A 16,621-nucleotide genomic window follows, 5' to 3' on the forward strand; every position below is an offset into this window, starting at 1 on the left:
ACTTCATGGTAGAGAAGCTAAGGAGACACTGCCTTAATCAGATGATCAAAATGAAAATCATTAATATTAGGATGAATTAATGGGCTAACAGAATGGCTGCAAATTGGTGGAGGAGAGGCACCCTGCCAAGAAGGGAACCATCTGAGATGATTCAATGGCAAGTGAGGAGCTACATGGACCTGCGTTCCAGGGAAACAAACATAACTAGTAAAAGTTATTTAAAATAAAAAAATTTTTTTTAAATCTCTGGAGGTTGGCCTGTGGGTGGGCATTCAGCAATTGAAGAAACATTTATTCAAGAAAATCTAAATGTCAGTAAAAACAGAAAAAGTGGGTGGCTCTTGGGCCTTGACCTTCTGCCCTCCCCGACACTGTATGACAAAAGCTCTATTTGGGTGGGTGTGGCCAAGAAGTTGGGGCCTTCTCTCCCCTCACCTCCCAGTTAAGGGATATAGTATCTCATCAGGAGGTTGCAGGACACTGGCATTTCTCATTCACCCAGCTCTGTGTTACAGAGGCTAAATTCCTGGCAAATGTGGCTGAGAGGTTGGGAGCTCCCTTCCTCCACCTGGCAGAAGTTTTATTCCAGGCTTGGAAGGTTGAGAATACAGAGTTCTGATGCCCTAACCCCACCTCATTTACAGGGTGAAGATTCTGTGCTGGTAGAGGCAAGCTGAGAAGGCCAGAGACTAATGCCTTCATGCAGCACCTTGTTAATAAAGCAGGGGTGTCACTCTGAGAGAAGTGGGCCACTGTCTTCACCCCCAGCTCCAGAGCAGTGGATCAGAGATTTCCCTAGAGGGAGAGGTGTAGTTCATAAGCACAGAGCTCTGAAGTTCTTACCAAAAGAACTGACTTTATTTGAAGCAAAGTATGTGGGAAGTTCAAGCCTAAGGATGTTTTTGAGGGAGAAAAATGGAGATTTTGGTGGTAAGCAATTAAGAGGAGGCTTGGTAGCTCCATTAGAGCAACGAAGTAAACTGTTGGAGTACTGGAGAGTACGAGGGAAATAGTCAATTATGAAGAACACTCTTGGGGTCAGAACAAATCTCAAACACTGGCCTCAAAAACTAACCCTACAAAGGAGCCTGAATTTATTGACTCAGACTGTGGAGTACTTTATGCCCCAGGGCATTATTGAAAATAATAGCTCAATCAGCCAGCAATTAGGGGAGCCTAACAACTGGGTGTAATACCAACAGAGGCAGACAGCTTACCAGGTCAGGAAAAGAGAGTAAAAAAGAGCCCTGCCAAACCACTGTGTGAATGCCGAAGGTTGTGCCCTCTAAGGAGCAGCATCAGAGATTTCTTACAGATAAAACAGACCATACAAGAATACCCAAGTTATTTAATAAATAAAGAAAAATAATAATAAAACAAGCCTCTGGTGGGGGTAGGGAGTTGGAATCAGATAACTTGAGTCCACAAGAAAAAAAAAAGGAAGAGAACCAAAAATATAAATAAGAAGGCTAATATGCTAATTGTCAATATATACTTGTTCTCCTCTCAGCTTCTTTGAAAGACATAAAACATATAAAATAATAATATATATCGATGGCTTTGTAACATGTAGTTGTATAACAATTGTATAACACATATTATTGTAGTATATAACAGTAATAGCATAAAAAGGAGAAAGAGAGAATGAGCTGTATAGGAGTAATATATATATATATATATATATACACACATATATATATGTGTATATAATATATATCACTGAAATTAAATTGATATAAATCTGAAGCTGTTTTTGTTGTTAATGTTAGTAAGCCATAGAGCAACCACCAATAACTAAAAAAAAAAAAAGTGAAATTCATTGAAGGAATTAAAATATCACACTAGAAAATATTCACTTAGTGAAACAGAAAGTAGTAAAGGAGGAATAGAGAAAAAAACTATATAAAATATATAGAAAACAAAAAAGTGAAACAGCAGGCAGAAATCCAACTATACCAATAATAACATTAAATGTAAATAGACTAGACCATATATTCAAAAGGTAGAGATTGTCAGATGGGGGAAAAAGATTCAGTGTTATGCTGTTTATAGGAGATACAGTGTAGATTCAAAGACCAAATAGATTAAAGAAAGACGGAAAAAGATAAATCACACAAATAGCAACCATAAGAAAGCATTAGTGGCTTACTAATATCAGACAAATAGACTTAAAAAATGTTACCAGAGATTAAAAGGGGACACCTCATAATGATAAAAGGACCAATTCATCAGAAAGACACAACAATTATAAACAAATGTGTGCTTAACAACATGGACCCAAAATACATGAAGGAAAACTGACAGAAATGAAGGGAGAAATAGACAAGTCAACAATAATACTCCACTTCAATAATGTACAAGATTAGGCAAAAGAGCAGCAAGGAAACAGAAGATAAACCACCTAGATATAACAGACATCTGTAGAACTCTCTCCAAACAACACAGCTGAATACATATTTTTCTCAAGTGCACAAGGAACATTCTTTAGGATAGACCTAGGCTGTTCAAAAAAAACCCAAAAACCTCAATAAGTTAAAAAAGATTAAAATCATACAAAGTATGTTCTCTGACCACGATGTAATGAAATTCGAAATCAGTAACAGAAATTTGGGATAACCACAACTGTGAAATTTAACAACATACTCTTAGATAACCAATGTGTCAAAGAGAAATCAGAAAATACTTTGAGATGAGAGAAAATGAATACACTACATATCAAATCCTATGAGATACAGCTAAAGCAGTGCTTAGTGGGAAATGTATAGCTGAATTGTCTAAATTTAAAAAGAAAAAAAATGTATTTCTTTGTAAGAAGAAAAAAATGTTGAAAAGAACTCAAACCAGTAACTTAATCTTCCACCTTAACGCAGTGGAAAAAGAAGAGCAAACTAACCCCAAAGGAAGCAGATACAAGGAAAATAATAAAGATTAGACCAGAAATTAATCAAATAGAGAATGTGCCAACAATAAAATGAAACCAAAAGATAATTCATTGAAAAGATAAACAAAATCGACAAACCTTTAGTTAGACTGACGAAGGAAAATGGAAGAAGACTCAAATTAGTAAAATTAGGAATAGAAGAAGGGACATTAATTCTGATAACAGAATTTAAAAAGGTCATAAGAGAAAACCATGAACAAATATGCCAAAAATTAGGTAAGTTAGATGAAATAAATTCCTAGAAAGGCACAAACTATTAGAATCGACTGGAGGAAGTACAACATCTGAATAGATCTTTAACAAGTAAGGAGATTGAAGGAGGAGGAGGGGGAGGAATAGTAGTAATAAACTAACCACAATGAAAAGCCCAGACCCGGATGGCTTCCGTAATGATGCTACTAAACATTTTTTTAAGTATTTTTTTTTTTATTTGAGAGAGAGAGAGATCGTGAGCATGGGAAGGGTAGAGGGAGAAGCAGACGCCCCGCTGAGCAGGGAGCCCGATGCGGGGCTCGATCCCAGGATGCTGGGATCATGACCTGAGCTGAAGGCAGATGCTTAAACAGCTGAGCCACCCAGGCATCCCACTACCAAACATTTAAAGAGGAATTAATACCAGTCTTCATAAATGTCCAAAATATAGAAGAGGAAGAAACACTTCCCAACTAATTTTATGAGGCCAGTATTATCCCAATATCAAAACCAGACAAAAATATCAAGATAAAACAAGAAAACTATAGACCAATATCTCTTATGAATAAAAACACAAAAATCCTCAACAACATACTCTCAAACTGAATCTAGCAACAAATTAAAAAGATCATATACCGTGGCCAAGTGGGATTTATCCCAGGAATCCAAGGGCAAGTGAAAATCAATTAATATACCTTATCAGTCATGAATAAGGGACAGAAACCATATTATCATCTTGGTGGACATAGAAGAAGCATTTGACAAAATTAAACACTCCATGATAAAAACACTCCAAAAAGTAGGAATAGTGAACTTCCTGAAAATCAGAAGCCTAAAAATCAAGAGCCTTTTTTCCCCCCTAAAATCAGAAACTGAGGCAAGAATATCCACTTTCACCCCTTTATTCAACATTGTAGGCAAGAAAAGAACATAAAAGACCTTCACACTAGAAAGGAAGAAAAAAACCTGTGTTTACAGATGACATGATAGAAAATCCTAAGGAATCCACTAAAAGGCTATTCAAACAAATGAACGAGTTCATCACAGTTGCAGGAGGTAACTGCATTTGATGTGATCTTGTAAATAGAAAATCCCAAGGAATCCACTAAAAAGCTATTCGAACAAATGAACAAGTTCACAGTTGCGGGAGGCAACTGAGGTCATTTGTATGACCAACATACAAATTCTGTACACCACTGAAAAATCTGAAAATGAATTTTAAAAAACAATCCATTTACATTATAATAAAAACACTTAGGAATAAATTTAGCATTAAAGAAGTGTAAACCTGACACTCTGAAAACTACAAAATGTTGTTGAAGGAAGTGAGAGACCTAAATAAATAAAAAGATCCCATGTTTATGGGTTGAAAGACATAATATTATTAAGATGGCAATACTCCCCAAACTGATCCACAGATTCAACACAACCTCTCTCAAAATTCTAGCTTATTTCTTTGTAGAAATCGACAAAGTGATCCTAAAATTCATAGGGAGGTCAAGGAACCTTAGAATAGCTATATAACAATTTTGAAAAGGAAGAATTAAGTTTGGTAAGACTCAGCACTTGCCAATTTTAAAATAAACTACAAAGCTACAGTAATCAAAGTGTGGCGCTGGAATAAAGATGGACATATAAATAATAGAATGGAACTGAGTGTCCAGAAATAAACCCTCACAGTCCATTTACAGTCAGTTGATCTTTCAACGAGGGTGCCAATGAGGAAGGAATAGTCTTTTTAATTCATGGTACTGGGACAACTAGATAGCCAATTTCATATGGACTTGTATGCAATTGCAATTGGACCCATACCTCACATCATATACAGAATTAATTCAAAATGGATCAAAGATGAAAAGTGAGAGCTAAAACTATAAATTTCTTAGAGGAAGACAGGTAAATCTTTGTGACCTTGGTTTTGGCAATGGTTTCTTAAACATGATATAAAAAGCACAAGTGGCTAAAGAAAAAACAAATAAATTAGGATTTCTGGGAGGATGGAGTGGTGAAAATGTTTTAAAATTCAATGTGGTGATAGTTGCATAACTCTGAATATACTAGAAACCATTGATTTTTATGCTTCAGATGGGTGAATTTCATGGTATGTGAATTATATTTTACATAAGAAAGAAAATCAAAAGAGGCAAAAAAAACTTACAGACCCTTCACTAAAGAAGATATTAAAATGTCTAATAAGCCATGGAAAGATACTAAATATCATTATTATTCAGGAAAATGCAAGTTAAAACCATAATGAGACACCACTACACACTGAACAGAAAAACTAAAATTATAATGACTGAGAGTACCAAATGCTTACCTTATAGAAATTCCCACTGACGTCATATCCCAGCCATTGATCTAGAGTACCTGCCCCGTAGAGACATGCCAGGTATACCACTTGGCAGCTTCTGTATCTGCTTTACAGCTGTGAACACCTGACTGCTGGATAGAGTTGGCTGTTGACCTTGTGAAGTATGCAACCACATACCTACGAATAAAACATGTTTATTGTATGAAAGTCAGGTCTTCATCTTTGGCTCTTGGTCTCTTCCAAAAGTAGGAAGTAGGTTACTTGATGTTTTAGGTTTTTTGTGTTTTTTTTTAGATTTTTAGTTACTTTTTTGTCTTCCCAATAAATGAAAAATAAAACACTGTCTGAGTTCCAGGCAACAACAATCCATAGTAGTTACTATTCCCATTGTGTGGACAAAAAAACTGCAGCTGAGAGAGACTTCATTTGCTCAAGGCAGGACACAGTGAAACCATTGTCTAATCCAGGTCTGTGAGTTACTAAGGCCAGGTCCTGTGGACTAAGAGAAGAGTACATGGGATTCTTTTTATGACACACTTGCCTTTGAGTTTCAGGGTGATTTTTTTCAGTCTATTTAATATTTATTCCACTGTAAAGAATTTGTGTTTAATTAATAATATATCTATTGAGTGCTTACTGTATGTGCATACTTTGTTTGTAGAGGTGAATATATTGATTTGGACTTTAAAAAGTTCAGGGTGTAGCAGAGAAAGCAACTGTGCAAATAAACATTTTCAATACAGCAAGATAATTGCAGTGGTAGAAGTCTTTAATAAGTACAGTGGCTAACAAAAAAGGAAGTGATCAACTCTGCTGGAGTGGTTATTGAAGATGAGAAAATTGCATAGGACATACAAGGATGGGTAGGAGTTTGTCAGTTGGTCAGCTGACCTGTGGGTGTTTATTTCTGTGTCATGACTAACTGTGGAAACCATTTATGCATAAACATCAGCATTAAATTTAAGCAAATAACTACTTAAAGGTAGAAAAAATTCATTGTTAGTTGGCAGGAATGCTGTGTTCCTTTACACCTTTTTAATAATTGGCTTTGTGTTAAGATATAATTAAAACCTCTTAGCAAAATACAGAAGCCGTAGAGGAGGCAATGCTTTTTACTGGTAAACGCTTTGTAAAATACATTGCAAAGCAACCAGCTATTAGAGCTCTTTCATTCTGTTGCATCTGCTTTTTGGAATTTAAAGTTAAACAGACAAGATGAAACAAATTTGCAAGTTTATGAAGATTCTGCTTTGTTCTTTTTTCAAACTGTGCTGAACTTGACAAACGAATATACTCGGGATACATGCTTTTCAAGTTTTTAGGAGGAAAGCTTTAAACTACATCTGTGACTGTTTTCAGGGTCTACACTGTGTGTTAAGGTCGCAGTGGTTAGTTTCTAATGAAACTACTATCAGTTTACCAATAAATGTCTTATTAGAGCTAATTATGAACACAATTATGTTATTGCTTTTATTATTATTGAGCTCCCTATGTATGTCTCAATGTAGCCTGGTTGTTTTTTTTTTTTAAAGATTTATTTATTTGAGAGAGAGAGAGAGAGAGAGTGTGCACGAGTGGGGGGAGGAGAAGAGGGAGAGGGAGAGAGAAAATCTCAAGCAGATTCCCCACTGAGCATGGAACCTGACGTGGGGCTTGATCCCACAACCCCAAAATCACGACCTGAGCCGAAACCAAGAGTCCGATCGATGCCCAACCAACTGAGCTACCAGGCACTCCTCACTGTAGCCTGTTTTGTCTCTCATTTCATTATTCCTCTGGGGATAAATAGGGCAAATTGAGAGGGAAATGGGAATATTTCAGTTTCAGGTGTTTGACTCAGCCACATTATGCCACTTTTTCTTTTGGGCTGCGTGGATCGATAACGGTACCTGCTACCTAATAGACATTTTTTGAAAGGGTGCATAGAAAATTCTAGAAAATGGAGAACCTGCTTAGAAATAGCGACTGGCAGCTATTACAAAGGAAAGGCTGGGATTTTTGTTTGTGTTTTGGTTTGTTCTGTTCATTTTTTATCTTAGTTATTGCAGTGGCTGATGTTTTGCTACTTCATAGCAGGTTAAGTATTATACAGTGACAGCAGAGGTTTCTAATACACTGCATTTGGGAGAATGTATTTAAATACATGCAGATGTCATGTAATAGCTTTAATGGCAATAATCTATGCAAATCCATTTGATTGCAGGGTAGGATAGTCATTATCTTAGGCAACTGTATTACTATGTAAATTTAGTAATATGTTCCAGAGGAAACTGTATACTATACACAAAGAATTGTGCAAAAATAGTATAGTAAAATCAGTGCCTTCTGGTTAATCCAAAATGATTAAGAGGGAAAACTACCTTAAGTTTATGAATACGAGTCAAAGAAAGAAAAAAATATATTTCATTTTTAGATTATATAAATGGTGGAGAACTTTTTACTCATCTTTCTCAAAGAGAGCGTTTCACAGAGCACGAGGTGCGGATCTATGTTGGAGAGATCGTGCTTGCCCTCGAACATCTCCACAAGGTAAGATGCTCAATCGTTGGGAGTTCTTTTTTTGAAAAATCTGTTAATTGAGGTAATGCTGGAGCTAAAAGAGCTAATGTTTTAAAACGTCACTGTCTTCGTGGAGATTGTAAAAGCACACTTACACGCTATTGCCAATTTTCTCAATTCTGTAGTCCCCTTTTTAAAAATCTACTTTTTTTTTTTTTGTAGTTCCTGTGATACAGATTAAAAAGGTAGAACCCGAGCAGTTCTTTGGTTTTATTCATGAAAAATCCTAATGCTCATTACAAAGTATCATTAGAATAAAAGCTTTTCATTCTTAAAATAAGCTTTAAACTGAAACCACAAGTCATAATATATATTTCCTTAATTGTGACTCACTCCATTGCAGACTCTGCCTGTGTGTCTGCAGGGTATATTTCCTGATTAGGTCGGAGAATATGAGTTATTTGAAAGAAGTGCCTGCCATGGTATTCAGCTACCCCACTCTCCCACTCTGGTTTGCCTTTGCCTGTGTCCCTGAGGCCCTCTCGCGCTCCCTCTCCCTCCTTCCTCCTCCACAGCCTCCCTATAGCGTGAACTCAGTTGCTAAAAACTTTTAAGTGGAATTCATGTCTGTGATGCTGTTTGAACTCTATTAAAATCAGTTTGAAATTTAAAAAAACATATATTATTTCATATACTGTTAATCTTGATCCAAGAAATTTTGAACAAAGTTTTTTTAACTTAATGAGGAAGCATTATTATAGAAGCAGTCACTGTGTAGACTAGGCGTGTATGTATTTCCTTAGAAATAGAAAGCACTTGAGCAATTTTCATCAAAGTATGTGAGACCACGAGACCAGCGTGACTTGAGTCCCTACATTAGGATGAGACAAGTACATACGAGCCACTGTTCATCATCATGAATTCAGACCTGCACTGGATTAGAGATGAACAGAGATTAAAGTGGTGATTATGGGGCACAGACAAGGGTGGAGAGAGATGAAGGGAAAAGGCAAGGAAGAGGGAGGACATTTTTAAAGGGGCAGGGAGACTGGGATTACAAGATGGAGGCAATGGACAGGAGGGTCTGTGAGAAAAGATGGTGAGAAGATGCAAGCACGGAAGGCAGGGACCAGGAACAGGGGATATCTAGCTAGAGCAGAGCCCAGACTGGGCAGGCAGGGGCTGACAGTCAGAGTAGGAATCCTAAGAAGAGTGGATGACCAATGCATAAGCACAAGGGGGAGGCAGGGCTGCAATGCTTGGAGAGAAAGAACAAAGGAGCAGGAAGGGAGCTGACGCCTCCCTGCGGTGAGGGGACAGACACCCCATTCCTTTGGGTAGAGTTGTCATGTGGTGGCCAGCTTTTGCCTGAGTACCTCTGTGGGATATAAAGTAGTTAGGACATCTTCATATATGATCCAAATTGGGCCCAGGAATGGGCTGAAAATATCTTTGAGTTTCATGCTTAGGGGTACTAGATGTAAGTTTTTATAATATAAAAGTGGTGGTGGAAATCACCATAAATACCAGAGTAAAAACAAAACAAATACAAAATTCCAATGGGTAAGCTAAAGTCACTTTTTGTGTGAAAGCTTTAATTCCACTAATTCTCTTTATTAAAGGAAAATCCACGAACATCTGTTATTATTAAAACAGGGTAATCAGAACCACAGAAGTAGAGAACATGATGAATACTGGATATACGTGTAATTGATATGGAGTGAAAGTAATACAGCAAATCAGACCTCAGCTAAGTTTCTCTTAATCTTACTACCCTAAAAAGATAAATACAAAGAGATACAACATAAGAGATATTAAGCCCGTAACATTAACCTTGATACAGCTGCTAACATTGAGTTTCCTGGGAAGAGACAAAAATGGAAGTTTACTTGGAAGTGATGAGGTAAAGCAGATAGTAAATGATTTATTTCTAAAATTGCTTCCAAAGAGTTTCTTTGAAAAAAAAAAAAAAGGTCATACTGGTTGTTAGATGCTTGTGAGGCTTTAAGTCAAATTTCTGTTCAATAGATTGCAGATACCATCCTTTCTTTCCTGTAGAACACTGAATTTCTGGAAGGAAAATTGCCTTGCATTTTTCCTTGTGTAATTTGTTGTTTCAATTTGAGGAAGTTATTACAAATCTGCTTTTTCATATACTTAGTGTTGTGGAAAGCAGTGTTTCTAAGTTTAAAAACATTTAATTCAGGCTGACATAACATGAAATGTGCAGTGCACATCTATCAAGAACTTCTTGTGTGATTTGTATAGATTTATTTAGCTGAAGAAATAGCTGGAGTGTTTTACTATAAAACTTACATGCAAAACAAAATGGAAGGATATATAAATATCTAATTGACTTATTTCATTTATTTAGAACTAATGATCAACTAAAATTAACCTATGATCTTCAGCCTCTTTGTTTAGGAGCCTATTACTCAACAAGTCTTTATTAATTATCTATTTGACACTGTACAAGATACTACTAGACAAATGCATGAAAAGTGAAAAACAGAGTTAGTGTATGGTTATATTGAGACAAGTGGGAAATGCCTAGAAAATACCAGTTATTTTTAGGTAAGTACAGTGTACTCTTAGGTAAGTGAAAGAATAAAAACAAAGACGTGACCAGTGTGGGATCTGGTTAGTCAGAAAGGTCTCTGAATCCTTTAGGAAGTGATAGACATGAATTGACTAAACGTATCAGAAGAAGATCATCTGCAGTGAGGATTAAATACATCCAGAAGATAGAACAGGAAGAACGGAGTTGACAGTAGTCAACGGAGAGACCCCACAGAAGCTGGTCCAGCGGGAATGGATCTTCATTACACAGAGGAGAGGTCCAGGGAGCCCAGCAGATGAACCTGAGATGGACGAATTCACACTGGCCCTAGCCAGTGACTAAGAGCCATTATAGCATCCTGAACAGGAGAATCCTTTTTTGGTTTGTTTTTAAGGTAGATAAAGACTTTCCTAATTCATTTTTTGGAAATTGTTATTTGAAAATGTGTGTTTGTTTGTTTTTACAGTTGGGAATTATATACCGTGACATTAAGCTTGAGAACATTCTACTTGATTCTAATGGCCACGTGGTGCTGACAGATTTTGGTCTGAGTAAGGAGTTTGTGGCTGAAGAAGTGAGTATTACATTTTAATTTGAAGTTAGTAACAACGGAATGTAAACAATGATAAAAAAATGAGTTACAGAATAAGCATTTATCAGGAGAGTACCATATGGATTATGGATTTTTGTGCAGGTTTGCCTAGAGGAACATCTTGACATGAATGACTGTAAAGATTTTTAGCTTAAAATTACCATCTTGTTAGAATTGCAGTAAACCTTTGATGTTTATATCAGCACTCCCCAGTTTAAAACTAAACTGTGCATTTAACTTTCCCTATAAAATATAACTGAAAAATGTAAATAAGCCTTTGGGCCCTTGAGGAGAATTATGCCTTAGTTGGTAACCAATCTAGAATTATAAAACAAAGGACATAGAGTTTACATTGTATTTACAAAGTAGGACATGTCCTCATGTCCCTTTGAATTCACTTGACAAACATGACAAGGATCTACTAGATCAACTTCTTTAACAACCTTGCTGTTTTTGCTCATACAAACTAAAATGTAATAGATAATGTGCAGATTTTAAATATGGAGGACTTTGCATTTTCAATATTGATTAGTACTTATTTACTATTACAGATGCATTTAATGACATTTTAAAATGTACATCTACTATTCTAATTTAAATACTACTTATGTAGCAGTTGTAATAAAAATTATATTTTTATACTACTGGTTATGCAAGATAACGAGGTAAATTTGAATGCTAGCTCATTTTTATCTAAGAAAGTATTGGTATAGAATACAGAATTACAGTGAAATTTTTGTAGTGAAGGACTTTGTGGTTGTAAAACACATCATTCTCGAGTTCCACATCAGGTGTGTCTGTTTCTGATTGTTTGCTTTTTGTAATATTGCCAAAGCAGTCCTAGGTGAATTCCATAAGTGCTGAAATTATAGAACTAAAGATCCTAGTTTTTTATCGTATCCATATTCGTTCAGTTCACTTACTTAATAAATATTTATTGACCATCTCTACTATGCTTGGTACTAGATAATGCAATGATGAAGAAGGTGGAAATGGTTTCTGCCTTCATGAAGTTGTGGTTGTAATTATATTGATTATCTCTGATGGAAAATTCATAGTTATCAAATAGATGAGTTTTTGAGGAATTTACTTCAGAGTCTGATTTTTAAAACTCTTTCTCCTTTGTAAAACTTGTCATGGCAACTTCAGTAAAATGTGACAGGTTAAATATGTTTACCGTTGCTTCCTCATTAAACCCCCTACACAAAAGTAAGGGAGTAAAATAGGCATGTACTCAAAAGAGAAGGAAGAAAATAGCAACCAAATTTTGGAAGATGGACAGCAGGAACTCTAGTTGTAACTGAGGTAGCATTCCCGGTCCCAGTTGAATCCTAAGCTAGTAATGTGAGAAACCCCAAAACAAGCTAATTTGCACTTCTGGCTCCCAGACAGGGTCAGGAATTGGGGGCATCAGGTGTCCCTCAAAGTAGGAGCATGGGTGATACGGTTGCAAGTCTGTACAAGAAACAGGGAGCCCCCTCCAATCTGCCGTCTACCTGATTCACCTAGGCAACCATGCTTTCTTTATCTTCAGGGAGGACTGAAAGGGTTAACTAGAAAGACTGGATTCAGGGATGATGGACTGAAGGTGAGGACACAACAAGGGAACTAGTGGTTGAAGTGAAAAATGACACAGTGAGCCATGGACCTCCCATGGCCTCTTTCTGCCTCTTCATCCTGAGAACATGGCTTCCTGGACAGGAGTTTAGAGGATTCCTCCCTGAGAAACTGAGAACAGAAACTCTGCGGATGCTGTCAGGTGGTGGTGTTGCCAGGGAACTAGCCCAGCCAGATCTTTCTACAGAGATGTCTGTGACTTGACAAGCCCAGTACATGCCGCAGATCCATATTTGTGATGAAGTCACCGTTCTTTTTCTATTTTGATTTCACTATATTTCAATGCAAATAGTTTCTTGTGTCTGTATTCCAATGTGATTATGGTTTCCTCTGTCATACTGTGCATTCAAAAACACTGTTTTGAGAAGGGGTCTGTGGGCTTCAACAGATGGCCAAAGGATCCTTGGCATGTTAAGCATGCCGGCATAGAGAGATTTGGTGATCGCCTTCTCCTCTCTCCATGGAACCGTCCGTGTATTTGCTCATTCACTCCATCAGTATTTGTTGAGGGCCTTTTCCATACTAGACATTAGGCTAGGTTCTGGTAAGACACCAATGAAAAGAATCACTTAGTGACTCCTGTATTTATGGGTACGTGTGGCTGATCGTTTGGCAGACTTTGGCCCTGGGAAACAGCAAAAATAAACAAAAATCAAACATGGATCAGAGTTGCTGAGTTTTAATACAGAAATACAAATTAATCAGAAATGCCATGTGACTAAGTCAGCTAGGTCCCTCCTCACAAGAGAGACCTGTGTGTTCTGTTAATCATGCCAACAGCTCCTCGGCAAGGGAACAAAGGGAGTTCTTGTCGGATACCATGGGTTTTGAACACTTAGTTGTTTAGGTACAAAAATGAAATATTGGGTGGGGGCGGGTACCTGGGTGGCTCAGTCGGTTAAGCGTCCAGCTCTTGGTTTGGCTCAGGCCATGATCTCAGGGTCATGAGATCGAGCCCCGTGTTGGGCCCTGCACTCAACACAGAGTCTGCTTGAGATTCTCTCCTTCTGCCTCTCCCCCTGCTCTCCCTCAAATAAATACATAAATAAAATCTTTTTAAAAAATGAAATATTGGGACTCAATCTGAAGTGGAGAAATAATTTATAGATTTTCTTATTATTCACTGAATACAACCTAGCTGCATTTAATACAGTTGGTGTGTTAAGGTCTGTGTCATTAAGCTTTCCACTTTCATCTCTTCCCCTCAGACCACCAGCTCGTTCTTCCTCTTCCCATAGAGGACATACTGTCACACTAGGCTTCAGGTTTAACTCTCAGGGCTGGGATAGGAACTACCCCTCTCTGAGAGCCCTACAACAGGATCTAGTGGTTCTTTGCTCCCCTGATGCCACTCAGCACCTGTTCAGCAAGTTTCCCTGCCTCGACTCTTTCCACCTTAAAAATAGTCCCACCAAACAATTTCTGTTTTGATTAGCTAGCATTCCTTTTTGGTTTTACATGTCACCCTGACTCCTTTATATCAAAATACCATCTTTCTTGGAATGAGTTTCTTTTTTGTCCATCCCTATTCTACCTCGTTGGTTTTCAGTTTAAAGTCTAGTTTAAGGAGTTCCCTTGGTTTCCAGTGTATACAGAAAGATTCTATAACTCCAGCTCCAACTGACCTCTCTCCTCTTCTACCTCTTCCTCTTGGACCCTTTTATCACCATTTAAGCATGCCTAGTCTCTCCCATTTTAAAATTTTAAAGATGGATGGATGGATGGATGGACGGACGGATGGACTGACTAATAGATAGATAAACAGAATCTATCTCAGAATTCCATATTCCTTTCCAGCTCTTGTGCTCTTGTTGTCTGTCAGTATTTGTCTACACACTCTCTTTACTTATCCACATGTCACTCCTTAATCTGCTCCAGTTTGGCTTGCACACCTACTGACGGACTGTAAGCCTTCTTGTCAAGATCACTATTGACCTCAGTTTTAGATACTTTTTAGTCCTTTCTTACTTGACTACCTAGTAATGTTGAACTGGATATTGCCTCTCTCCTTGGCTCCTGTGACACCACGCTCCCCTGGCTTTCCTTCTATCTGTCACTGTCTTTTGCAGGCTCTTCCTCTTCTACCCAAGGGTTCCTCACAGTTCAGTACTAAGTACTCTTCTCTCTTTGTGCTCTCCTCTCTACCTTTATGCTGGTGATTCCTAAAAATATATGGCAACCCTGACCTCTCTTCTGAGCTCCAGCTCCAAACATGCTTGTAATGTATTTCCATGTGATGCTCTCATAGACTCCTTGAGCTCAACATTTCCAAAACTGAACTAATCTTCCCCGGCCCAAATATGCTTCTCTTTCAATATATTGCAGTTTTGTGTGTTACAAATTCTGCCCTCATTGGGTCTGGGAAATTTATTTCTATTAATATAGTCACATTATCCTATATTAATATGGACTATATTAATCTGAAAATAGATCATTTTTATCTATTTTCTAAGAAAAAGGGGAAAATTACTTAAAACCCATGCAGAGTGTCAGGGACTTTCAAACCCTTAAGGGGAATTTAGCAAAAAATATTCTGGAATATTAACTGATATTGCATAAGTGTGATTAATAAATGTTTATATCTATATCTATGTATAAAATACATATACTTTTAAAATAACAGTTTAAGTTTCTGCTCATGGTGTAATATTCATCTCTCTGTGTATTTGTTAATTGAATAATTGAGCAAATATTAATTGAGTACTATATATCAGGTATTGTACTTACACCCTAGAAATATAGTGGTGAACATAACAAATTCCTTGTCCTAATGAGCCTATATTCTAGAGGTATTTGTCAAATATGCATTAATTAATTATTTCTAGATTATAGTTTGCTAAACTGGATTGTATACAGGATAAAATTGGTTTATTTTAGAAACCTTTAAAATCTTTTATATGATAATGAACACTTTCCAAATTTGATACTTTTCATATGTTCTTTTCTCAATCATAGAATTTGATAAATCCCTTGAGATTCTGAGAATAAAAGAAGACATTTCTAAATATCTGCAGGCTAGTCTATGTCCTTCATAGGATCTCTTGAGTGTGCAATTCAAACATTTGTTGAGTTCCTACTGTGAGTCAGACAGTCTGCTGGTTTTGGGTATATGATTCTAACACTGACGACTTTAAAGACATTTATTTTTGAAGAGTGTCTGTTTTTACCTGTTTATAAACAAATAATGTGAAAATGATACATTAATGTCCTATTAGTTACCCTATACTTACATATGGCATATACATTCTGTGTTTTCATAATTTCACACTGAACATTTAAAAATATCACAACAGATTATTAATGTGAATCTACAGGTAGCTAAATAAACCTAGCAGAAAAATAATGTCCCAACATTTAAAATAGAAGTAGCTAAACTAATTATAACATACTGCCATGGTAGCTATACTTTAAAGGAAAGGCCTATGGATTAGTGACTCTTTTCTCTTTCCAGAAAATAGAAAAGTGCACCTTTGCTTAGTTAAGAGAATGTTGTTCATTAATTTTTGAACATATAAGTGGCCTTTGTGTGTAGTGGATAGAACATGTATTGAAGGAAGAGGATCTTTTTCAGGTCTCCCCTCTGTAGCTGTGTGACGTTGGGCAAGCAAGCCCTGGTCATTAGCCCTTCTCAGGCTTAGTTTCTTCATCGGTAAAATAATAGCTGTCATATCTAATTTATAGGATCATCATATCACACAATGAGTTGATGCTCATGAAAGTATATTCTACAGTGTGAAGCAGTAAGTAAATATCAGTTTCTATGTGTAAGACATACTGTTCAAATTTTAGATTACCGTGAACAAAACTAAAATATACAAATGAGAATCTTAAATTACTCTCCCTTTTCTGATTTGTAGGAAAGTTTTAAATTATGCCTTTAGTAAATGCCTAGTTAATAATGTCATT

The 16,621-nt window shown here is 36.7% G+C and overlaps 1 protein-coding gene across 1 annotated transcript in view; it reads left to right on the top strand.

Moving 5' to 3' along the window:
* Nucleotides 1–16,621, top strand: part of RPS6KA5 (ribosomal protein S6 kinase A5) — a 193,420-nt gene that overhangs the window by 96,167 nt on the left and 80,632 nt on the right. Inside the window, exons 4-5 of the mRNA XM_081830060.1 lie at nucleotides 7,861–7,976; nucleotides 10,973–11,080. Of these exons, the coding sequence (XP_081686186.1) occupies nucleotides 7,861–7,976; nucleotides 10,973–11,080 (224 nt within the window). The remainder of the gene's footprint in view (nucleotides 1–7,860; nucleotides 7,977–10,972; nucleotides 11,081–16,621) is intronic.

The sequence above is a fragment of the Leptonychotes weddellii genome, chromosome 9 (assembly GCF_054177405.1).
Source record: "Leptonychotes weddellii isolate Sample4059 chromosome 9, ASM5417740v2, whole genome shotgun sequence".
NCBI lineage: Eukaryota > Metazoa > Chordata > Mammalia > Carnivora > Phocidae > Leptonychotes > Leptonychotes weddellii.